Source organism: Lepisosteus oculatus, chromosome 10 (genome assembly GCF_040954835.1).
Source record: "Lepisosteus oculatus isolate fLepOcu1 chromosome 10, fLepOcu1.hap2, whole genome shotgun sequence".
In the NCBI taxonomy this organism is placed as follows: domain Eukaryota; kingdom Metazoa; phylum Chordata; class Actinopteri; order Semionotiformes; family Lepisosteidae; genus Lepisosteus; species Lepisosteus oculatus.
In genome coordinates this window covers 2,619,832-2,645,377 of record NC_090705.1, presented here as the reverse complement: position 1 = coordinate 2,645,377, position 25,546 = coordinate 2,619,832, and the positions used below count along the sequence as shown (strand labels likewise).

The 25,546-nt window shown below is 39.4% G+C and overlaps 1 protein-coding gene across 3 annotated transcripts in view; it reads right to left on the bottom strand.

The window, feature by feature from the left end:
- Positions 1 to 811: 811 nt before the first annotated feature.
- The window catches only part of agmo (alkylglycerol monooxygenase), a 61,726-nt gene continuing 36,991 nt past the window's right edge, over positions 812 to 25,546 (bottom strand). For 2 of the 3 annotated variants that reach the window (XM_015357787.2, XM_015357788.2), the window contains 5 exons: positions 24,537 to 24,671; positions 20,744 to 20,860; positions 17,571 to 17,653; positions 16,971 to 17,076; positions 812 to 2,982 (listed from right to left, as the gene is read on the bottom strand). In XM_015357787.2, the coding sequence (XP_015213273.1) occupies positions 2,902 to 2,982; positions 16,971 to 17,076; positions 17,571 to 17,653; positions 20,744 to 20,860; positions 24,537 to 24,671 (522 nt within the window). In that variant the 3' untranslated portion in view covers positions 812 to 2,901. The remainder of the gene's footprint in view (positions 2,983 to 16,970; positions 17,077 to 17,570; positions 17,654 to 20,743; positions 20,861 to 24,536; positions 24,672 to 25,546) is intronic. The other variant, XM_015357789.2, reaches the window with a different exon arrangement.

Below are 25,546 nucleotides of genomic sequence, written 5' to 3'. Positions count from 1 at the left end.
AAAGGGGTTGTGGAACGCTTGTGCCTTAGTCACATGTGCAGGAAATCGCAATAAATAGACTAATTGCTTACCAGCGGGCCAGCGTATTCACCCGTTGCTTATCAGCCAGCTGGTTGCATAAGCACACAGGGGCAATTACAGGCACCAAATAACTAAGCCAGCCTGCCTTGAGAAGGTGGAAGAAAGACATGTCCCTGTGTACATGGAAACAGTATGCAGATTCCCACAGGAGGATCGCTATTTAAGATTTAAGATACCAAGACCCCAAAGCTATAATGAAGCAGGTTTAACAGGCATGACACTGCGCCGCACGGGGACTAACTCATTTGAGAAAAGTCCAAACAATGCAAGAAATAATATTGGACGTCAAGAGTTCCCATTTTTAGTGGCAGCCGATCGATTTAAGAAGTTGTCAAAATCCAGCAGTCGCCCTCAGAAGTGTTTTCACCGACTGCATCTGGTTTCCTGTAGGGCTGTAGGGCTTGCTCAAACCACAGCTGGCAAACCACATGCGGGAGTGCACAAAGGGCCCTGCTGTTGGACTTTGTTTTTCTAACTGGGAGATAAAAGACGCGCGCTGTTGTTTTTCTAATCTTTCATTTCCCTTTCATTCCAAACAAATACAAAGAATTAGGAAAATAGAGCCTTTGCTCTTCATTAAATAATACATATACACTATGAACTTTATAATATTAAAAAATCTGTTTAAGCATTTTCACCTGTACTTCTATTGTTTTCATTATTATTGATTCTTTATACCTTGAACTTTATATCCTGAATACGCCTCACTGGAACTGGGTGAAACTGTTTATAAAGATACTATTTCTCTTTACTGCACAGGGCTACTAGACTACTTTGGACAGAATGCTACTTTTCAAAAGCATTACTCAAAGAAAAAAATAGTTTGGAAGAGAATGCAGAATAGCTGTTTTAATTTTGTTTGAGTCATTTAGTTTCTTGGTAATACAGCAATAATTCAGAGTACCCTTTATTGTGTGGTGTGATCTACAGTATATGAAAGAGATTTTAAGAGAAAGAGGCCTCTGTTAAAAAAATAAGAGGCACCCTACTGTGAGCGTTATTCTTAAAACATCTTTAACCATCAATAGACTGTAAATTCAAAACAGTTCTCAAGTAATATTATTTCTTCATTAGAAACTGTTTCAGTAACTTAAAATACCATTTAATTTGCACATATATTATCCAGTGTAGACTCCTGATGTCAGAATACAGTGAAGTTTGTCAAAATATTTTGAAAGGGTAAATGTTTCAATATGGAGAGGCATGCAGTGTATAAAATTACTATAACAGAAGAAATTAATTATAAAAGATGTGAAATTTCTAAGGCACTGTTTTCAATTATGGAAGGCGTTGTACAGATTTATTTGTAATGAAGATACAATACTCATAGATTGTTCACGGAGTCACAGTGACGCCATCTGGTGATGAACAATTTAGTTTACTATAATTTTTCAGTTCATCAGCAACAGCTTTGGATATAATCTAGGAAAGGAAATTTAACCATCGCACAGTAATTAAGTGCTGATTAATGGATAGTGAAAAACTCACCGAGGCAAGATGTCTAAAAATGTATCATTAATTTAAAGCCAACATTACATAACATTCTAGACACATTTGTTTTGGACAGATGAGCACTTTATTTCTGCTCTGCTGTGACTAAGCTGCAGGAAATGACTTTATACACATACTGTACAAGTGGTCACCATGTGGAATGGGCTGGATTGGACATAGGAATTTTAATGAAGGTGGAGGCACCATTTTGAGTTCAAGACTCCCCTGAAAGAGAGTGTGGGCAGACTAGAGATGGAACTGTAATAATTCATCATAATAATAATAATAATTGCTTACACTTATATAGCACTTTTTCTGGACACTCAAATCAAAGCGCTTTACAGGTAATGGGGACTCCCCTCCACCACCACCAATGTGCAGCATCCACCTGGATGATGTGACTGCAGCCATAGTGCGCCAGAGCGCTCCCCACACACCAGCTATCAGTGGGGAGGAGAGCAGAGTAATGAAGCCAATTCATAGATGGGGATTATTAGGAGGCCATGATTGGTAAGGGCCAATGGGAAATTTGGCCAGGATGACGGGGTTACACCCCTTCTCTTTTCGAGAAACGCCCTGGGATTTTTAATGACCACAGAGAGTCAGGACCTCGGTTTTACGTCTCATCCAAATTACAGTATAGTGTCCCCATCACTATACTGGGGCATTAGGACCCACATGGACCGCAGGGTGAGCACCCCCTGCTGGCCCCACTAACACCTCTTCCAGCAGCAAACCATAGTTTTTCCCAGGAGGTCTCCCAACCAGGTACTGACCAGGCTCACACCAGCTTAGCTTCAGTAAATACTGTAAAAGCAATAGGTACCATACAGTATGTCTGTATTGCAGATTCTGTATATGTTTGCTTCATGATGATTACTATTGAAACATTTCCTATATAATAAACATCATGAAATATATGAAAATATTAAACAAGATGAAACATAAATTTAGCTGCAGAAGCTAACCACTTCTGAACTGTTAAATTATTCTTTTAAAATGTTTTCAGAAAGAATATTTGATGACTGTTTTTTGCTGTCACATGTGGCCTGTCACTAGTACTAGCCATAATAGCTAATTTTTAGCAAATTAATTTTATTAAATCTATAAATAATTTGACATATTATGTGCCTAATAATTTTTACTGTGTCACTGTATAGCATCTGTAATTCCAACAGAATTATACATGAAATATGTTGGATGACATGATGGTGCAGTGCACTCCAGAAAGAAAAAAAACATTTAAAAATCACTATGAAAAGCAAAGGCTCTTTTTTTTTTAAACAATGAGCCTTTGCTGGAAGGATTTTGCTAATATGAGGTACTTTTTCACTGGTGTTTTTTCTCATTGCCAGCCAGTATGCACAATGTCTTCAGCCCCCAATACACCACACTCAGCAGAAAGAAAACCTGAAAAAAGAAAAAAAAAATACAATCAAATGTACGTCATTTAATGGATATTACAGGCTACTGCTGCCATGCTGATAAATACATTGGACTCAATAGGAAGCAATGGGGACTTTAAAGCACTTAAGTGTTTTAAATATAGAGCCCATTAATCATAAGATCTGAGCCAAGAGAGATGGTCGATGTCCCAGTCGCTAGTTATTTTCTTGATAAGAAATACAAGCTTTACTTGAAGTCTGTATTTATACACAAAGTTATTTATATTGAGTGTGTTATGATCATAGTACATTGCAACACTTTTATTCAATGGATACTAGATTTTTAAAAAAAGGTTATTTAACTTTAATTCCGTTGGTAAGAGACAATACCATTGTTTGTTGCAGGTTAACTCATAAATTATAGAGTGCATGTGTAAGTAAATCTGCTTGATGTTAACATGCTTAAAATATCAAATGCTTTAAAAGTAAGTGCTTGATCCTGACAAAGTTACAGTAAAATATGTAGTGTTTCAACTATGTCAACTGAAGGCTTAAACAAAGATATAAAGTATTTAAACTTTTGTAACACATGCCCAATTTCACACACTAGCATGATTAGTTTACTTCTGCATCATTACATATTATTTATTATACATTAATTATTGGCAGGAGTGTAGTCTCTACAGATTCTGCAGACACCAGGTCAATGTAAGATTGAAAATAAACATAAGAGTCAAGGAGAAGCAAAAGAATCTCCCATGATGCACTGCCGTGAGGTCAAGTAGATGTGTTCACGTCAGGGGAATAGACGAGGCTTCTGCCAAAAGCTGGACTGCGGAACCTGTTTCTCTTCTAACTTCTAGGCCATAAAGTGCATCCTACTCAATGAGCCCTGCCAAGCCAGGCCCTTGTCTATCAAGGGTCTCAACTGATGGGAAAAAATGGTTGTTTCCTCTGGAAGCCACAGCTGTTTTCCTAGGAGAGCGCAGATGCCTGGAATTTTCCCTGTCTTCCTCTTCTGACTACCTGTCCTGGCAACAGGTTCCCCTGTAGTGTGGGGGAGGTGCAGGGGTCCAGCACAGCATAGCTCACATGACCTCACTTTCAGTGACTTTTTGTTTTTTATTTTTGTGACTTGTTTTCCGTTTGTTTTAAAGTAAAAAAAAAAAAAATCATCTCAGACTCGATATAAACGCTTTTGAACATTCCAAAGATGCAGGCATTCAATCAAAAGAAATCAATAAAAGCCCCTGAAATAGCTTCACCAAATTAGCACATACAGTAATGGAGGTGATGGAATGTCAGTGTATTTAATGTTTAATTCATAGTGTACAGTATATTCCTCATTTCAGTGATCACGAAACCATTCCTTCCTGAGCCATAACATTTACTTATGAGATAAACAAATTAAACAGCTGGAGGTTGATCTTAACGTCTGCCAAAATCAACATTAGCTTATCACCCTGTTCGTTTGATCTTATTTGTGAAATATTTCTATATTAAATAAGTCCTGTTGTTTCTTTTCTAAATTAAATGTACACACAGTTGATTTAAAGGAATTAAAGGTTATACCATACTTCAGAAAACAGTATCCTGTCTGAACTTTTATCGCCCTACTCCCCACCTCGCAACCTCCGCTCTTCAAATTCTGCCCTCCTTACTGTCCCCCAAGCCCGTCTACATTGTATGGGCGACAGGGCCTTCTCCTGCTATGCCCCCAAGCTCTGGAACTCCTTGCCCAAGGATATTAGAGAGTCACCTTCTCTAAACTCCTTCAAATCCAGACTCAAAACCCTCCTTTTCAGAAAAGCCTTTACTTAACTGGTTCCATTCTTCACCCCTCTGCTCTTCTTAATACCATCTTCCACGGTCTCCTCTATTGTTATTGTTGTATTGTTGTAATTATAATTGTGTCCTGTCTTGTGAAATTTTCTTATTTATTGTTGTAGTCTTCTTATTTATTGTTATTGTCATCCTGTAAAGCGCTTTGAGAAGCCACCTTTAAAGGCGCTATATAAAATAAAGTTTATTATTATTATTATTATTATTATAGTATTATGGATGTCTAAACTTAATTACATTTCATTTTAGCTACAGTATTTCAATATAGACATGTACTGCATCCAAAAGCAAATTGCTGTAAACGTGATTATTGAACACTTTCTTTGTTTAAAAAGCAGGAGTATGCAATGTTACACTTTCCTCATGAGAAGTCTTGTGATATAATCAGAAACTCAGTAATTATTTGCATTTTGCTCATAATCATTGGCTTTCTTTCAGATACTTTACTACCTTCCCTGTCTCCTGTGTCTTCATTGATTAAATTCCCCTGCCATAGACTCCAGAAGGGAAATGCAAACCTATTGTGTGGAGATCAAATCTGTCGGCTGCAGGAGACTCGTCAGATTGTAAAAGCAGGAACATGCTGTTCTCAGTATGAAGTTGTCAATTGTACGAAACGCAGAAAGGGCCGCGTTCCAGAAATCCATTTCACACTTTATTTTTCACGTGTGCTTAACTCCAGCCTTTCACTGAGCTCTCGCATCCTAAAACACACAGCACAGGGAAAGGAGAATGATCTACTGTACGTTTAGCCCTGCAAAAATACACCACCACGTATGAGCTTGCAAAACAGGCTTGAAAACTACTCTCCAAAAAATACAGTACATGAGAAGGGGTTAAATTTACTTCAGACAGCAGCTGAGCAGCTGCATTCATGATTGAAATCAAAACAAGTCGAAATCCTTGCTGTCAGCTCAGTGATATATTACTTGTAATGGGATGTTTCCAAACTCCCTCTTCCATATGGCTGCCTACACGTTAGGTAACACATAATGCCTATAGTGCAACTGCCTGAGCGCAAAACATCTGTGTCCCATTCCTTTACTATGACTTACAAAGTAGCCTCCCACAAGCTGAGCTGATTCATTTTATGATACCCCTCTCCATAGGACGAAATTAAGGACTAACAGTGATAATTGATCACTGCCCCAATTTATGGGAATGAGCAACATTTTATTTACTATTTTTGTCTCGCTTAAAAGCTGAATTTTTGCACCACTTCATCAGGTTTAGCTTTGTGTACATTCAGTACAGTAGGAGAAAACACTGCAACAGTTTCATCTGACCTTACAGTTTCAGTGTCTTCATAGTACTGTGGCAGTGTTGACATCCATCATCATCGACAATGGGATTCACTAACTTGTTCAGTGCAATAAACTACTGTTGTTAAACTATACAGTGCCAAAAAATGTTTGCAAACCCCCTAGATTGGTCTGTATTCTAGTTTATTTTCGATCCTAAACATACTTAGGTCCTCAGGGAAGTATTAATACAAGATTAATTCAGCTTGATTAAATGTATAACAAAGACATTATATTTTTTTATTATGTAATTAACAAAATGATCCAAGAATAAATATCCTCGTGTGAATATGTATGTCAGTCCTTAGATACAGTAAGTGGAGGCACCTCCTTGAGCAGCAATATCTGGACATTTTCTGTAACTGTTTGTCATGCTATTCAAGCTTCGAGCTGGTGAAGACTGAAGGTTCTCCTGCTTCAGGTCCTGACATAACATCTCATTGGGGTTCAGGTCAGGACTGTGGCCAGTACAAAATACAAAATTCCTTCTGTTGTAGATCTGCATTTATGTTTAATATAATTGTTTTGCTGCATGAGCCACTTTTGACTCGGCTTCATCTGACAGATGGATGGCCCACCATCACTCTCCGGATCTCCAGAACCATGACATTCCCACCAACATGCCTGGCAGTCAGGCTGAGGTTTGTCCAGGACACCAGGCAACAAATTTTCCATTGGCCCTTACCAATCATGGCCTCCTCATAATCCCCATCTATGAATTGGCTTCATCACTCTGTTTTCCCCCCACTGATAGCTGGTGTGTGGGGAGCGTTCTGGCACACTATGGCTGCCCTCACATCATCCAGGTGGGGCTGCACACCAGTGGTGGTGGAGGGGAGTCCCCACTAAATGCAAAGCGCTTTGAGTTGAGTGTCCAGAAAAGAGATAAATAAGTGTAAGGCATCATTATTATTAACCACTTGATTCTAATTACACCCTTAATTGTGATCAGTAAACTAATGACTTGTGTATTATTTCACCTGGACTGACATTTAATTAAGCACTTTTTTATATACTTTATACTGCATACCACCTTATCTCAAACCTTTCTGATGAAGAAGACTGGTTTTGATGACACAGGGGTTCCATGGTACAAATTGTAATTTTCATAATGACATTGGAGGTTCACAGACTTATTCTTGGCACTGTATTTGCTTCTATAAATGTATTGCACGCTCACTGTTCATCTCAGCAGGGGGTAGCAATTCTTTAGAAAATCCGATGCAGTTATAGAAGTACCACATGCTATGATTTAAGATTATATAATTCCTCATAAATTTTATAGACTGGCAAGGATGAATAGGTCTAACAAATACAAGTTAACAAACAATATTAATATGAATTAGCTTATGACACTGAAGGAGAAGGGGGTGCCCATATGCATGTCTGTAATCAATTAGAAAACAGCAGTAGTGGAGCTCTAAGCACATTTTGTAATTAATCCAACTGCAAAGCTGCTCCATGGGGAAATCTACAGTACAATATTTGAGAATTTCTTGAATAACTGCAAATCAGCCATATGAAGCGAAAAGTACATTTTGGTTCTTTACTTTTACCTTCGATGCTAAGTTCCCTTAGTGATGTAGTACTATAGTAGAAACGCAGTACAAACCAGCTTGATCACTTTGTACACTGATCTGGTCAGATCTCAGAAGCCAAGCAAGGCTGGGCCTAGTCAACACTGGGATAGTAAATCACCGTAGGAAAACCAGGTGGTAGGCTGCAAGCAGAGCTGGAGCACCAGTAGGTGGCGCTCTCTCCTCTGCTCTAGAATTTCCCAACTAGTGCTGCAGCATGGTGACTGGGCACCCTGCACAGTGGGAGGGATTGTCCCTCAGAGGACACGTTAAACTACTGTACAAGGTCATTAAAGACCCCATGGCACTCTGAAAAGTAGGGGGTTTTAACCCTATTATCTTACCTGGATTCTACTCTTGTACAAGCTGGCCTCACTTAAGTCTCCCTTACTTTAATCGGTGCAATAACTTCTCTCTTCTCCCCCCTGATTTGCTTCCACTATTTTGGAGGAAGCTGTACTTCAGTGCTGGAATATGTGCCCTTTGGTCTAAAACAGCTACTCTATACAGTATGTGTAGTTCTAATTATTATACAAATAAGTGAATTTGACTACTCTGGGCAAATAAAAGACAATGTCTTCTTGACTTTGTCAGTGCAAGAGTTTTTATTTTCCCTGAGAGAAACCAAAAGAACTAAAACAACAGGTTTTATGATGCAAGCCATATTGATTGTTATCATGTACTGTATGATTACTGCTTTTGAAATAGTAAAACTCTTATATCAAACATGCTTCCTTGTCTTAGGACCCAGGAAAAATTATTAACAGTAATTAAAAGTAAAGTTAGCAGTAATAATGTATGTCACATCTTCATGTGTTTTGTTTTAAATTAGCATGAGATTCTCATTGAGAAAGAAAAGTTTCTCGATAGTATTACATCAGTTATGTTTTGTCGTTTTTTTATGTACCTTAAAATGCAGGTACAGTGCTGTTACCTGCAGTGGTTTGGAAATGTGCTTTAATCCATTCATTTTGTGTCAAGATAAGGATAAGCTCCCTCTAGTGGTCAGCAAGTAAACACGTTGACATGAGAAACACGCTGGGTACAGAGACTTTGATTTAGATAGGGAAATTGCAGTGCAACAGCAGCTTAACACAGCAACAGTGTAATGAATGATACAATAATAATAATACAATACAATCAGTACAGTGAGAAGTGCACTAAGAAGAGTTACTCACAGTCCAGAACACACAAAGAACAAACCAGAACAGAACAGTACACAAAAAAGTTGTATTGCACAATATAAATATTTGCAGTACAATTTCTGCAATTTGCCCTTGGCTGTCGAATTACCAACAGTGGACGGCAGCTTTGCTCACTGAGGTGTTAAAAAAAGAAGCATGATTCTTTCCAAAACTTACACAATTTAAGAGCATGAAAAGGATGTTTCTACCTTTGCTTGATTGTAGACTAGTAAAAACATAGATTGCTCAGTTGTAGATAGATAGATACTTTATTGATCCTGTGAGGGAAATTGCAGTGCAACAGCAGCTTAACACACACAACACAGCCACAGTGTAACGAATTATATAATAATAGTACAATACATACAATACAATACAAGAGTTACTCACAGTCCGGACACACAAGAGCAAACTAGAACAGAACAGTACACAGAAAAACGTATCACACATATGAATATAAATATAGATGTAATTAAGGCTGAATGCTTTAATATCACACCTGTACAGCCACGGTCAGAAAAAACTACCGATACACATGCAAGCATAAGTTAGTCTCGTAAGAGAAACACAAAAGCAATATGTCATTGTGAAGTCCAGCTGAATTTGTTCATTGGCTTTTTTCTTTTTAATAATAATATTTCCTTCCATTTAGATTTGTCAGCACACTGTTCACAATGATCAGCTCAGAGAGTATTAATTGACATCTGACACATCAATTTACAGTATTTAAGAAGAAAGACTCCCAAGTCCTAGACGTTGAACATGAGTGAAGGCAGACTGTACAGATCCAGGAGGATGCAACTAGGAAGCAAAGGCCGAATAAGAATCTTAGAAACATCTTCATTCAGCTATGGGTCCATAAAGGTGTAACATGATATATACAGTAAACGATAAAATTATTAAGGTTAAGAATTTTTTTTTTGCCTGTTTGCATTTTTTTTTGGGGGGGCTGACTTTACCACTGAACTTGAACAGGCAATTAAAGGCGTTATGAATGGCTCTGCCTGTACTCTGGAGGTCAGCAGTGATTGGCCCCTGAGGTCTGAATGTGGGAGAACACCTGTGCAAAACTGAGTTCTACATAAAGAAAGAACACAGCATGAACCATGTTCCACACGGCTGGGATAAATACAGAAATACTGCACCTCGGTTCCCAAATCACAGAGCTATTCCTGGTTTGGCAACCACGTGGATAAAAGCTATTGTCAATGTCCCTGGTGGTAGGAACCCTGCAGTCAGATGCTACATGCTGATATTTGTTTCTCTCTCACCTAAAATGAAACTACGGAAAGGATTCCAACATCCCCTGAGGCACTGGTAAACTTTAAACATAGCTGCAGCAACAATAGCTGTGTCAAACAAAAAACTCAAAGTGTGAAAATGGCCTGCTGACACCGTTCATCATACTGTATGCCCATAATAATCTATTCATTTCCTTTCCATTAACTACTATACCTTTTATGCACATTTTATTAATAACATTTATTGTCCTTGACATAGTGTCATGCATTGATCTTCAAGAATTTAAATTACATTGATCAAATCTTTTATCAGTCGATCCATAAAAGTCCTTCAGAACAGCCTGTCAGTGTTGATCCCCTTTCCACTTAGGAGTTAACCAGCAAGGGCAGAGCAAGGCACAAACAAAGCAAATATTGTAGTGCTGTTGAGGTCTTAGGAGTAGCTGTGATTAATGACTTGCTGCTGTTAATAAACAGGGTGTCTTCTCCATTGCAAGAGACCTTGGAAAGTTGGCAATAGGGATGGGACTGGGTCCAACACATGGATAAAAAAATAAATCAAGGGGAGGACATCTGCCTTGCAAAATCTAACCCTCTGCACTTTGATGGTACATTCGGGAAAGCCGAAGCCACAGACCTTTGTCTCGCTGGACTTTCTGTAAATCAGTTCAATGGGATTCCAAAGAGAACGGAAAAGATTTATAGGTCCCGTGGGGCCTGTAAGCTGGCTATCGTTCCCCTCCTCTGCCTCCTTAGCAACCTGAAGCCTTCGTGCTCTGACTTCCTCTTTAGAGCTGAGGCAGCAGAAATTTCGGCAGAAGTTCCAATAAAGGAGTTTTTCCCTGTACTCCCCACTGTGGGGAAGATGTAGAAAATGCCAATAAACAACACCAGGAGGCCCAAGGAGATATTCCGTTTGATCAGGTTGACCAGGGAAATGTCAAAAACGGCAGAGTAATGTACATTTTATTTCACCTAAAAAAGAAAAACTATTAAATACTGGCTCATCACTCAAGGGTTCCTTGAAGGAAGCCCTGTGTCTATAAAGGGTATCTTCTACAAAGCCTTATCGCAGCTCATCAAACCAGAGGCAGCCGGGTCCCAGCATTAACACAGCGCTCTATAAATTATAGCCGAATGTTACATCCATAGGCTCAGTCAGTAGCCAGCCAACTGATAAACAGCTTTCCAGTCAGAAATGTCGAGTCAGTGCACCACACTTCCTTCCAGAACGAGCTCTGCCAGAGCCACCTGCTTCTTATTCGCACAGCGGGTCCCAGACAGCACTACCGATTGCAGGACTGAAGTAGCACAGACAGCAAGACTTCCAGCTGACATGGGCCCACCAGGCCGCTGGGGTCACTGCTGTGGCCGCGAGCTGGTCCTCTCTAGCCTGCCGGCTGCTGTCAACACTAGCCCTGCTTGGAGAACTCCAGTGACAGGCTTGACTCCGGCCAGCGATGTCTGCAGTGGAGGGCTCACCCTGTTCGGGCCACTGAGGAGACTCGGGATTTCTGTGTTCTAACACCTGAGTGTTTCTATCCCTAAGCCCTGAAGTATCGCACTACTGTATATACAGCAAGAAATGAGTTGTATATTTTACTCCCAGGGAGAGTATTTGTTAGTCTGTATTCTGTAATGGTGTGGAACACGCTAAATTACACATTTTATAAGGTTTATGTCTGGGTACTAGCCAGATTATGGAAGAAGTGGCTGTTCGTTTGATGTGTTTTTTTTTAAATTGTCATTCTTTAATTGAAAGTTGTAAAGTCTATCCTACATAAAGTAAAATGATGCTAATACATACCGTTTATACATTTAGTAAATGACACAAACTCATCGTTCTTTCAGTTTTATCATTGTTGCCCCCTATTATTCATCACGTAATATTCTCCACTCTAGCAGAGGGCTTATTTTGCCTTACTTGTGTTCATTTTGATTTCTAGAGCCCAGTTTGCACAGTGCACCATGAAAACTGCAAGTGTCACTGGAAGAAAAGTGCCTGAGTGCCTTGTTTGTGTTTCAGCATATGGTGTCAATTTTAAAATTTCCAGCAATGCCTTTGCAGTTTAAAACTGTTGTGCTCTGTGTCCTATCTTGTAAAGCAATAACAGGTGAGTTTATTTAACACACTAAGTGTTAAATGTCCTGTCACTCACAGACTGTTTCCAAAACAAAAACAGCGTTCCTTCCATTCTCTCTGGGGTTAAACATTGTAGATCTTGTATTTGTGAAAATCCCAAAAGCTTTTATTAAGACGTGAGAATACAGAAACGACTAATTTGCATGAAATAACATCCTCCATTAGTAGCACGAATCCCGGTACTTATTTATTCAAGTCAGAATGTGGCAATTAAATTGTCAAGCAGAAGTCAATCTGTTCAAACTGTGAGTCAGCTGGGGTGAGACTTGTATGGGATGGCTATTAATTATTTAAGTTTGTTATGTGACTAACGATACAAATAAAAATTCTTTATCACTGTAATTTCATATGATTATATACTGTATGTCTAGAGAGATAAATACAGGTATCATTCTGGTGCAAAAAGTGCAATAAATACTGTACCTATCCCTGAGTATGGAGTGCTTTTATTTCCTTTCAGAGACACTCTCTAGATGTAAAGCAAATAGAAGTTACAGAATTTAACTTTAATCTCACAGGGGATTGTTTAAGGAATGTCTGATGAAAGTGTGGATGTGGATATCTGCAAGCCTTTGGTTTCTCCAGGCTGCTTTGTTGATTTTCTTTTTGTTTACAATTGTAAAATTGGGTCTATAGAATAGAAAAAAGAACTACATTAAAAATGTTTCATGAGCTAAATCTGTACAAAACAGACATTTGTTTAAAAAAACTTGTTTAAAACTAAATAAAGTACTCTGCATTGAAATTTTAATAACCTCCCTGCCAGCAGACTTTCAACTTGGATTAATACGTAGGCGGTAGATGGAGTGTTTACCAGAAGAAAAAATGAAATTGCGCTTTTTTAAATTCCTCAGTTTTGGGAAAAGAGAGATTTCCTTTCCATTCCTCGGAGCATTGCTCTGTTTTCTTCACAATGATGTCATTTTTAAAGTTTCCAGACCTTCCTATTATTTCCTGACCTCCTCCAGTGATTTCTATGCTTCTTTTCAACTACGTGTTTCTAGTCAGTAGCAGTGATCTTAACCAGCAACAGATACCCTGTAACTCATGGTAAAAGCTACTCAAATGGAACAGATCAAATAAACACTAAGTGTTATAAGTGTTGTATTAAAATGTGTCTTCCCCCATCTAAAGAACTAACTTAAAACCAGGACCATTAGAAAATAAAAGCCATTACAGCTATCAGCACATACAGCCATACTGTTTGTTTCAAAAGAAGCTTTCCTAATGACTTTTGATTAATCATTTGAAGGTTTAATAAAAGAAATTAGACTAAAATTGACAGAACCATGTATATTTACAGTATGCTTAAGTGTCCGTAATATGTTTTGCTTTGCCTTGCAGAGCCAACTGAAGGAAAAACAAAAATGACAAAAAAAAAAAGATTCCTGACAAGCCTCAAAGCACACAGGCAAATAGGCATTAACAGCCATGAAGACTTGCAGAAACTCTGGCAGAGCAATTCGTTCTGACTTCATCTGAAAAACGTCCATGTGTCCATTTTAAGTAACAATTTTATCCTGAGAGTTTCACAGGGATCCAGGGTCTGAACCTGCCGGCACAGAGAGGAAGAAAGGACCCCAGTTGGGGCACCAGTCCACCACAGAGTGCACCCACATACAGGAGATGCCAATTAACCTGCACAGCTGGTCTTCAGACTGTGGGAAGACACAGGAGCACCTGTAGAGTACCTTCATGGGCAAAGGGGATCATGCAAACTCAAACACACAGAAGGATTCCCAAACTGGACATAAGACCCAAGAGCTGTGAGGCAGCAGTGTTAATGGTTACACCACTGTGCCATCCATTTTATAAACTTCCACCTCTACACAGTATAAATAAGAAAACACCCACTTCCCATCAAAGAAAGCAACAGGGCAAGTGGTAGCTGGGCAGCAGAATTCCTCTGTATTTCTGAAGTTGTTCTTTAAAAGGATTAACCCCTTCCTACCATGTCCCTCTAAAAAAAAAAAAAAAAACAAACGCCAAAATGAAACAAAAACAATGTGCAATATGGTGGGAAACATTTTCACCACAGACGAATTCCACCTAAAAGACGTAACTAGAGTACTGCTATGACTGAATCACATCTATGTCTGGTCATAATAGAAGCTCAGATGATGCTAACCTACGAACTACATTAGAACAATATTTAGTTAACACTGTGGGCTGCAAATGTAGAGTTCAAAGAACCAACATTAAAGACTCATTTTACACTACGAGGCAGGTGTATTTTTATGAGCTCTCATCTTAAATTGCTATGACTTCACTGGTGGGTCGTCGCCAGCAGTCATTACTGGGAACCAGGCGGTAATTACTGTGGGACATGCAATGTCTGAAGCACTTAACCACCCCACGTTCCCGCAGCCTTCAAACAGTCTCGCAAACCCAAGTGTTACATCATTAAAGCAGAATTACTGCGCCCCCATGGTGTGTGCTCCATGTGTGCCATTTGAAACAATGGGAGAGACCACTGACATGGAGATTTACTGGTCAGTGCTGGCACTTTACTAGGGAAAACTCCTGCACAATAATAAATTGCAGTAAGCTCTTTAAGGGTCCCATATATCACGGAAATCTGTTTTAAAGGTACTTGCAGGAAAAAAAAATCATTTGCCTCTTTTTTATGATGAATGCCATTAAATTTAATTTTTCCCTGCTTAAGCCACTGTTAATCGATTGGACCGACTTCAAGACCCCATTTCTGAAGCAGAAGTGTTGGCTATTTACATCAAGCAATATGACAATATATCATTCGTTTATTTCGGTTTCGGTTTTTATGCAGGGCGACTGACACGTTCCGTGTTAAAACTCTCACGTCCTGTAAGTAGAAATTCATTATGCTAGCATACTGTATGTACCTCACCTGTTTTAAGGCACAAACGTCAATATAAAGTTAAAGACTTTTCTTTGTTTCTGATAGTGGGACTTGATTTAATAATATTAAATGTATTTAAAGTATCTGTAATGTTTTTTTAAAGCAGATTATAGTAGACCATAGCAACCAAAATCTGTGCACATACAGCCATACTTAAAACTCATGAATCTGAAAAGGACACTATTTTCTGATGTCTGCTTTACAAAGTTTTTTTTTTCAATAAAATTCCTGCGGCATTTTAAAGGCATAGGTCTACATAACTTTAGTAATCCACAGTTTATTTGTTTAAAACGCAATTAATAATGATTTAACAATCACTGGTTCTTGTATTACAAATACATTCTGAAAAATCTCTCCCCAGCTTTTACCACCTGAAGGAGCAGATGTCCACTGACACAATAAAAGACCCAGCAATTCCAAACTCACGTGCAAATCTCATCAGCTCCTTAGTTAACAGCAGACGTTTCTAATTCCTTCCAGAAGTTTCCCTAGAACTGGGATGGCAGGGAAGGAAGAGAGTAATGAGAGGGTCCGCTACAAACTAGAGCTTCTCTCCAATGCCAGAAACGAAGAGCAATTTTATGGTCAATTGGGCCGAGCATCTGGAGTCATACATCACAGCTCAAGCCGCTGGTAATGGAGCTAGCTCGCACACTGGCTCAAGGAACTCAGTAATGACTTGCTGTCACACCTAAACGAAACCCATCTTAATCTACGAAGCTTTGCAAACAGAGGCTTTCCTTTCAAAGGGCCAAATACCCTGAAGGGTGTCTGTCAAATATGCTCAGAATCAAGCCTGTTCCATATACTTGGCATTTGCTGTCTCTATCTGAAATGTCCCCAATTAAGTAATTAAACCCTAAACCTCCTACATTTCCTCTTCTGCCGGTGCAATGCAATGAGAAGGGTTTACATTTATTATGAAAACCTGTGGGGCATCTATTTTGCTGCAGTAAAACTGGACTTTTACGAGCCTGTACCCCATCTGAAGTGATTACATAGTAAGTCAACTGAACGGCTTTAAGAATTCTTTAAATACATTATTCAAAGCAGTGCTAGCTACAGAACTTAAGAGCTTGTTTAATTATTGACGTGAACATTCAAGACAACATTAGTGTAACATATCTTGCTCCTAGAGGACCAAACGCAATCACTAATGGTTGCTACTGTCCTAATAACAAACTGGAAAGCAAACAAATTGAAATGTACAGTACACTTTACGTGAATACCCAGGCAATTTGTAGAAACAGAAGCACACAATTTTCTGCTTAGCTAGGGACAGCAGTGACTGCCTCCGGGGTGACCGTACCAAATCCAGATATCATCAGACGCACTTCATGTTATACCTTCATTGCACACAGACTTTATAACCAAGTCTCTAATCTAAATGGACCAGAAGTACTGGTAATGTATATTTCTGTTAACACAGTATGTGGATTTATTCCAAATTCACATAGGATTACAGAGATGTTTGGTAACAAATTCATATAATCTGGAAAAATTTTGTATATTACTTAATAATAATAATAATAATAATAATACAATAATATGCAGGCTATTCATCAACAAACAATCACTGCACAATATATTTATAGAATAACATTTTAGAGAGCAGTAGCAGGAACAAAAAAGCAGAACTATTCAAAAGACTTCAGAATCAATTTGGGAGGTACAGTAGGCGTTTCTGTTCTATCAAGGTGGCTGCAGCATGGTGTTAACATAATTTTAAGAATTATTATTTATTTTTGCTTTGCTTTGATGGTGCCAAAGGCTGGAATAAACAATGGAGACCAGAGAAGACGCACGTAGCAAATCAGCTGGAATAAGCTTTAGTAACAAGCGCTTACCTCAGTGGGCACAGCTAATGCCAGGACCATGGTTTTCACATGGCCCAGCCTATGGAAAGCCAGAAACACACAGCATCGGACAGATTCCAGCATGGCTGCATTCGGTCTGCAGAGTAAAATACAGTTCATCTCACAGCTTTAATGCCACAGTAACAGCTGAACACTACTTTAAATCAACATTGCCAGCAGAATGACAGTAGTCATTAGTAAGTAGCACTAATAAAAATGTGTCTGGCAGCTCTCACAAATATACAACCTTATTTTACCTTCTCAGACACATGAAAAATGGTACAAATTCCTTGTAAAGAAGAGGAAATACTCAGTGAAACATTAGCTATCCCTAATATATTTTTGCACAAGGCACATTTTGGTTGTCTTTGGTGTATTATGTTGTCAGTGGGAAATTTGATTAAGATTGCACAAGCTTTGTTGATGGTGCTGTGGAAATCTATAGATCTGAACAGAATATACAAAATCCATGCCAAAATCAGGTGGTACTGTAACCTAATGGCTGGTCATGAAACAGGGCACCTGGGTGAGAAAACATATCACTAACAGATAATCAATCATCAATCAAGAACAATAAGAAACAAGCCATGCCTTTGGTCAATGAGAAATCCAAGAGATGTCAAAGTCAGAAGAATGAAGCCAGTAGTCATCAGAAATGTTATCTGTGATAAATCCTAAGGGGGGGGGAAAGGATTAGATTAGCCTTAGATTTTCGTTGCATTTTAGGAGTATGAACATAAAAGAGCTACTTTGGAAACAAGAAAACCAGAAAACGGGTTACCAAAAACATTTTGCCCTTTTGTAATCAGACATTTTTCACGAAGGTTTTATGCAGTAAAAGGCATGTAAAAATATAAATTCCGAGTACTTTCACAGAAGGCTGACAAATATACCCATAACAGAAAATGCCCAACATGTTTATTACAATTTAAAATAATAATTGCAGTATATGGGGGCATATCATTGTAATCTGAATTTGAAATAAACATTACACTGTATGTATATACTCTATAGTACAGAATATGCAATTCTATGGACAGTACGATTTCCATTCCATTTCCTTTAAAAATTCCCCTTTAGGTACAGTACATGAATGTCCCCTTTATACTATATAATATATATCACAGGAATCTCACTCATACTGTACACCACAGTACAAGCAACTCACAACTGGCAACCCACTGAAGCTAAGCAGGTGTGAGCCTGGTCAGTACCTGGATGGGAGACCTCCTGGGAAAAACTAAGGTTGCTGCTGGAAGAGGTGTTAGTGGGGCCAGCAGGGGGCGCTCACCCTGTGGTCCATGTGGGTCCTAATGCCCCAGTATAGTGATGGGGACACTATACTGTAAACAGGCGCCGTCCTTCGGATGAGACGTAAAACCGAGGTCCTGACTCTCTGTGGTCATTAAAAATCCCAGGGCTCTTCTCGAAAAGAGTAGGGGTGTACCCCGGTGTCCTGGCCAAATTTCCAATTGGCCCTTACTAATCATGGCCTCCTAATAATCCCCCTCTATGAATTGGCTACATTACTCTGCTCTCCTCCCCACTGATAGCTGATGTGTGGTGAGCGTTCTGGCGCACTATGGCTGCCGTCGCATCATCCAGGTGGATGCTGCACATTGGTGGTGGTGGAGGGGAGTCCCCATTACCTGTAAAGCGCTTTGAGTGGAGTGTCCAGAAAAGCGCTATATAAGTGTAAGCAATTATTATTATTATTATTATCTTCTCTCACAGATGAGAATGCTTTCACAAGTAACTGTACTCTTAGCATGAGCATGCAGATTTTGAAGTCTGAGTGACACAGAGGGCTCTGCGTAGGCTTGTTCAATTTAGTTATTATCTGCGTGAAATAACACTATTAATCTTCATCCTGGATTAACGTGGCCAAAACAAACATCCACCAAACAGTCAATTCTGCTGTTAACATGCGCTCTACTATGTATTGACCTGTCATACTGGGATCCGATCTGGGTTCTATTTCACAAACCTGCACAAGTCTCCATCCCAGCTTAAGTGTGTCAAAGAAAAATAAGGTTGCGCCACGTCGTCTGTGATTATGCGTGTGTACGTCCTGCTGGCCAAAAGACTAGAGAAAGTCCTGCAGAGGGAACGCAGAAGAAGAAATTCCTATAACAGCTACCCCAGGCCCCAGACTGCAAGCTGAACTGTGGGAAGAACACCATGATGTCAATGTGGTCTCTGGAGCTTGGAAGGAAAAGTGCTGAAACTGAATTTTGTACTGCACTACTGGGAGAGTATTTCTAGCCATAGTTGAGCAAGACTGTCAAAGCTTATAAAACCTCAATCTGTCCTCAAAACAACAGATTGGCCAACCCTGTGCCAAACCATTGCTTTCTTCTTATCTTAAATATTACTACTGTATTCCTTCAAATGTCACTTGGGTGGGGGGAAACAATCCCAGATGCCAAGTTTCCAAGTGAAGGATTTCTAAAACAAAAGGCTGTTGCAACTTGGAGAAAGTTTTTAGACAAAACTTCGGAAAATACGTGCTTAGGTTTTCATGTGATTTCAGTGTGCAAATCCATTTACTGTACGTGTTCATACTGATCCACTTCCTACTGCACTTAAAACTGACTGCCACAAAAACCATCTGTGTGCTGTACTGCTACATCTTGCATTTTTCAATTGCTCATTCTTTGCATCCAATTCTCCATAAAAGATGGTTATGACAATAAATACTGTATGTTAATTGTTCTAGGATCTCCCCCAAAACAAATGCCTATCATATGCTCTTTTAACCCTTGATTTATTTGTACATCTCATTGATTAAACCAATTATCCAAAAGAGTATTAACCTTCTGTAAAAAATAAACTTGGTAAAGAATATGTCAGGAGTCAATATTTATTTTAAGATTCCCCATGGGTCTCGTGTGTGAACACAGAGAAGACATACTGTATTTGCATTGTGCACTGCAATCTGCATTTTAATTCAATCTGTCCCTTGTTGGTAAATCACTATAATAATTTTAGCTTCTATTCTAAGGTGTAATGCTGCATATCTCCTACATGAAGGTGAAAGCACCTTTTTTAAGGAGAACTTTAGCAGGCAATGAATAATATTTAATATTTAATTTTAAAGGTACGATACCTATTTATTATGAAATAGTCCAAGCAATACCCCAAAAGCACACAAACAGGATACACAGCTTTAGTCGCCATATTTGAGAGAACCGTCTCTTACTAAAATAAGAAAATTCTGTAGTAACTGTTTACTTTACTCTGCAGCCTGGGGCATGTCTTGATTGATGTTATGTTGCTTAAGAACCCTGACTGATGTATTCTGAAAGCTGGCTCGGGCAGAATGTGGGTAGCCTGACAGCTAAGACATTTGTATCTGCTGTTGGACCACCAGCAGTTGTTTTAGTCACTGGTGGTTATGGGGAATAGTTCTTCCTCTCACTGCTATTCTCCATAAGCCACAACACAAAAAGAGCACGATGGAGGTAGGGTTTACAGTAAGAAAGCCATTCCATTTCACTTTTCAAGAAGGGTGGGGCTGCAAGTTTTGGCGAACCAAAAGTATGCCTGGGGAGTAAAGACTTCCAAAGATAACTCCTGGGAAAACTTGAATTTACATTCTTGAATTTAGGTCATCCTGTTTCCACAGTAGAGAAAAAAAAAGATGTTAGAGGTTAAACATTATGTTAAAGCAGAATGTGGCCATAGGCATATTCCATTTTTGGTTGGATTTATTTGACAGACCTTATGGAAACTCATAAATTCATGTTAAGACAAATACTTACAGCTTTTGTAGCGACGATTTCATTGTAAATCCCCATCAACACTATGAAGTGTGTGAAAACATAGGCTTGCAGGGCAGCTGGCCACGCTGGGTTGTGTGGAATCTCTTTTCCAGTAATCTGAAAACAAACGTCCGGAATGAGAAAGCAAGAAGTCAGCCTCCTTTTCCCACCCTAAAACATTATTGAAGGCTTACTGCGCAGTATTTGTCAAGACGTGTCTATACAGTACAGTACATTTTGCCTGACTGGAAGCATCAGTACCCTGTAGCCTGGTTTTGTGGGGTCTCTTTTTTTTGTGTGCAATCCAAACAATTGACATTCAAATTATGAACGATAACTAATAACTAAAATAGTATACGCCCCTCCACCACCTTCCCTCAGCCCCAAATCTCCCCCTTTGGATGCCTGAAATACAGAGAGACAGCTGCAGCAGAAAGTCTTCTTCCTGTCTCCTCTGCTCTGTCTATTGTGTGACCCTGTCAAGGGTGCTAATTCGTCCAACACCCCGGCCCCATCTGAAGGGTGTCATAACGACCTCCCTGTTAAATAAAACGAAGAGGGGTATTGTATTGACTTAGCAGAGAATTTGTTTATCCTGAGTTACTGTAACAGTTAGAATCATTTGCATCTTATACTGTACCATTCGTACCGATTCAAGGACACAGGAGAGCAGCGTAAACATGTACGACAATGCACGTTGTTGTTGGCATATGTGGTACTTGATACATCTGTATTTTACATCTTTAGTCTCTGTTTGTATTCTACAGGCATTATGAGGCCTGTCAGGTTATGAATCCTATTCCATATTTATTCTACAGAGCCATAACACTGGTTGGTTCTATGCCTGGAAGGAGGTGTACATGACAAAATAATAAATTCATGGCCACTTTTGGCTGGAAGGTGTTAAAACACATTTTTAAATAGATTGATTTATTACAACATTTCCTTTATTTTTTTATTATTCGTTTTTTTTTTCAGCCTGCACGTTAATCATCCCTCATTTATATTTAGGCTTTGTCAAAGCTCACAAGGTTTCACAGGGGCCCACTCTGAGGCTGACTACTGAGTTTAGCCATATGTGGCTTTTCTCTAGATCAAAACGATTTTCTTAAGGTATTTCAGCCTGGTCTCTGCTCTGGCTCAGAAATCAACTTAGTCAACTTTTTTATAAAAAAATACCAGCACTTGCAGCCCTCCTCGGAGTGGCCTTTCTAGCCATGCCTGCTGCAAATTCAAATTCCTAAGCTGTCCACATGTTTAGAATCATCATGCAAAGTTTTAAGCACGTTTAATTGCAGAGGCACTTTTTAACTCTCAAGCAAGACCAGCAAAATATGTGCAAGAGTCAGCTCTATTTCAAAGCCGGCAACTCAGCATCTTGGCGGGGCAAGACTCAACCCCTGTCTCAGAGGGAGAGCACAAAGCGTTTGATCCCATAGAGTGTGCCCACAGGCTTGCAGTTGTTTAAAAGCAAGTGGAATAGTGCTCCGTGTGCCGGATCTCTTTGTGACCCAAGCTTAGCATGCTATTTTCTATACAGGTTCACAGGCCGTTCGTATTTTCTGTAATGAACGGCGTGCACGACGGTGTTCTTCAGCTGTCAGTTCGGGGGAATTCAGCCTTCATTTCGCCCTGACAACCATCAGCCATGACTGCCTCGGCCTCAAACCCTGACACAGTGGGAACCACATCGGCACAAATCCACAGGGCTGAGATCAGACTGGCAAAATGCCCGCTGATCAACGAGCTTCCTGCGCCCCCATATAGAGGAAGGGCAGCTTTTAAAAGAATAAAATGTTCTTATTAATTGGAAAGTGAGCAAAGCTTTTGTAACGATCCAGGAGTGCGAAGAACCCTCTTGCTGAGACCAGGGGGGAAAGGCGAGCAGCTGGCCAGTGCATATTATTGATACAGTTATTGCCGGTATTCACAGCAAACGATAAACTGCCTCATCAACGGCATCTGAAAAGAAAAGGCGAGTGAAATCAGCTTATGAGTCAGGAGGCTATCTTTAACAGGGGAGAGCTTGGAGCCCAGGGTGTAATAAAAGCCAAATCCACAAGAATCTGATAGGAGTATTGAAAATCCTCAAGAGCACTGACAAAGTCTACCCAGAGGACGTCTGCGAAACGAGCAGTGAACCATGACCCAGAGGGCACAAGCGGCAAACATTGAAGCGCATTTACAAGCGAGAAAAGAAGGCACTTCATTACCCATAATAACTTCAGGGTCGTGGGAATATCGAACAAGCTACAGTACATAGCCAAGTGGTTAAAGCCGATACTTGGTTTCTTTCACAAAACAGCTGGAGGAGATCCTTGGATCAATTACCTCACTATTAAACAGGCGAGATGGGTCGAGTGGCCTCCTCTCGTTTACAGGTTTTCTTGTGTTCTTAAGAGTCACACTTAAGGAAAAGTGCTGGTTTATTCACAAAATGGCCGTTAAGTAATGGAATAAGCACGATGTGTAGTCAATTCTTAGTGAATAGGTTCTACTCGAATCCCAGGAAGACAATCCCGAGAGAAGGAGAAAGGACTCCAGCTTCCTTCAAGCTCTGCTAGACCTGAGGGAGGAGGACCAGGAGTCTGACTCTTATACCAGGTGCTCCTCCCTCTTGCTTCCACAAGTTGTGTTTCTTAAAGGGAAGTTGTGCTTTTACAATCGGACCGCAATAACCTATCCAAATACACCACAAGCATCACCTCTTTCCAAAACAGCAGGCGATTTTTTTTAATAGCTTTCTATTTCTTGAACCAGGAAATTTTGGAAGTGCTAGAAGAGTGGTTAACTTTTTACTTTGACGTGAGGAAATGATGGGGTAACCAGTTTCCCTCCAGGCCACATGAGGGCACTACAGAAGCTCACCTGGAGCCAGCCGGTTTCTTCTCCACTGTCTAAAGTGTCTGGTTAAACCCTGAACACAGTTTTGGAGTCTGAAGCCTCAGTGTTAGTTAACTCCCAAACAGGAATAAAACAAACACATACAGTACCTAGTCCCTTTCACACCTGGGTACATTTTCACCCAAATATATTTTTTCACCTTGTATGTCTGCTTGTATCCCAGAGTGCAGTGTGGACAAGGTGAAGGCAGCAGTCTTGCTTTTTTGTGCATGTTCTTGTTTGCTTTGTAAAGCTGGCAGTCAAGATTGCTTCCTAGACGCAACAAGACCCTTCAAGCTCTGCTAGACCAGAGGAAAATTCCTTTTAAAGTGCCACACTTTATTTTCCCTCCTAGCTTAGGAACCCTGTCCTTGAAGTGTCACGTAAAGATGATTAATTGATTGAGCTTTCTTGAGCAAAGTGTAACTAAACAGAATTAAGAAATCTTTATTTCATCAGATCAATCAAGTGAGAACTAAGAATTCTCTCTTACAATGGCAATCAAGACCACTTATACAGTACAGCAGCACTGTTCATTTTACCCAGTAATAAACCCTCTCGGACCTTGAAGCAGAATTTAAAAGTCCTAATTCACAATTACACTGGGAAGAATCCATTAAGCCACGAATACACATTAATTTCCAAACTGAACACCCCACTATCTTTAAACAAATTGTAGAATCCTCACACTCTGCTTTCACCGAACTGAACAATGGTTCTTATTGAGGTAGAATCAGACTTTTCAGGCTTTACGACATCATGACTGGTAGAATGAATGGGGACCAGAGCACCATAAAAAAAGTCTGACTCGCATAAAGGTATTAAATCCCACCATAATTCCCAAAGCTATGTCATAATTATGAAATAATGCCAACTTCATAATTAGTAATTATATTAAATCCCTTCCAACCTCAGGCAAGTCTTCATGCAGCCCCAATCTCGGTTTGCCTGGAGTCCAGCCAGGCCCTTTGAAGACCACAGACAATTTGTTTGTGACGCCTGGAGTATTCCAGAATGAGTCCCAGATATAGAGATAGTGATGAAACTAAAATAAAAAATCAAACAGAGAAATAAGATACACAAATAACACCTTAGAATGTTCAATGTCTGAAGATGCGTGACAATTCTACAGTCATTTATTATGATTATTGACTGACTGGTTGACATAAAAAAAAATCAATGGTGTCAAGGAGATTGCATACATTTAAATCTATTTGACAAAGATTAAAAGGGGGAATTGATTATATTCCTCATTGTTTAGTTTTAATTCCATTTTATAAGCACTGTTGTGAGCATCCTGTTTTTCACCATTATTTTTTCATTTTCTAACTATTCCCTAATTAAAATTAGTGCTATTTATTGCTTTCTGTACTCAGGAAATTTAAAACTAAATGCATGCAGTTTTGTTAGAAAACTGCTTCCCACTGGACTTTCTCAAGATAAAAATGGGTTTCCTAACCACTTGGCTTCATCGGAATCACAGAAATTAAATGAAATGTAACTTTGTTATTTTGATTTCTTAATGTATTAATACGTTTTTATTGATGCACTCATAATCAGAATATTATCTGCCCCAGACTCTATGTTACTGGCAAAAAGAATAAAAGTGTTTTACCCACACCTGTCTTTCTTTACAGAGGCTTTTGAGTTTCATTCTCACTGAAACAACCAATGAGAGCCACATATTGTATAGACCATCTCTCTGTTATCTCTGTCTGCAGAAAACTCAACATATCGCATTTAACAAGTAAAAAAGATGCAAACTTGACATAACAAATGTGGGTAAATATGCCTCCAAAAAGGTGCTGTTCATGACTTCTACAGTAATGTCAGATCCTACTGTGCTGTGCTACTGTGCTATACCTAATAGCATAATGGTTTTGTCCGTATTAAGGGTCAATTGGAAAATGGACTTGTCTC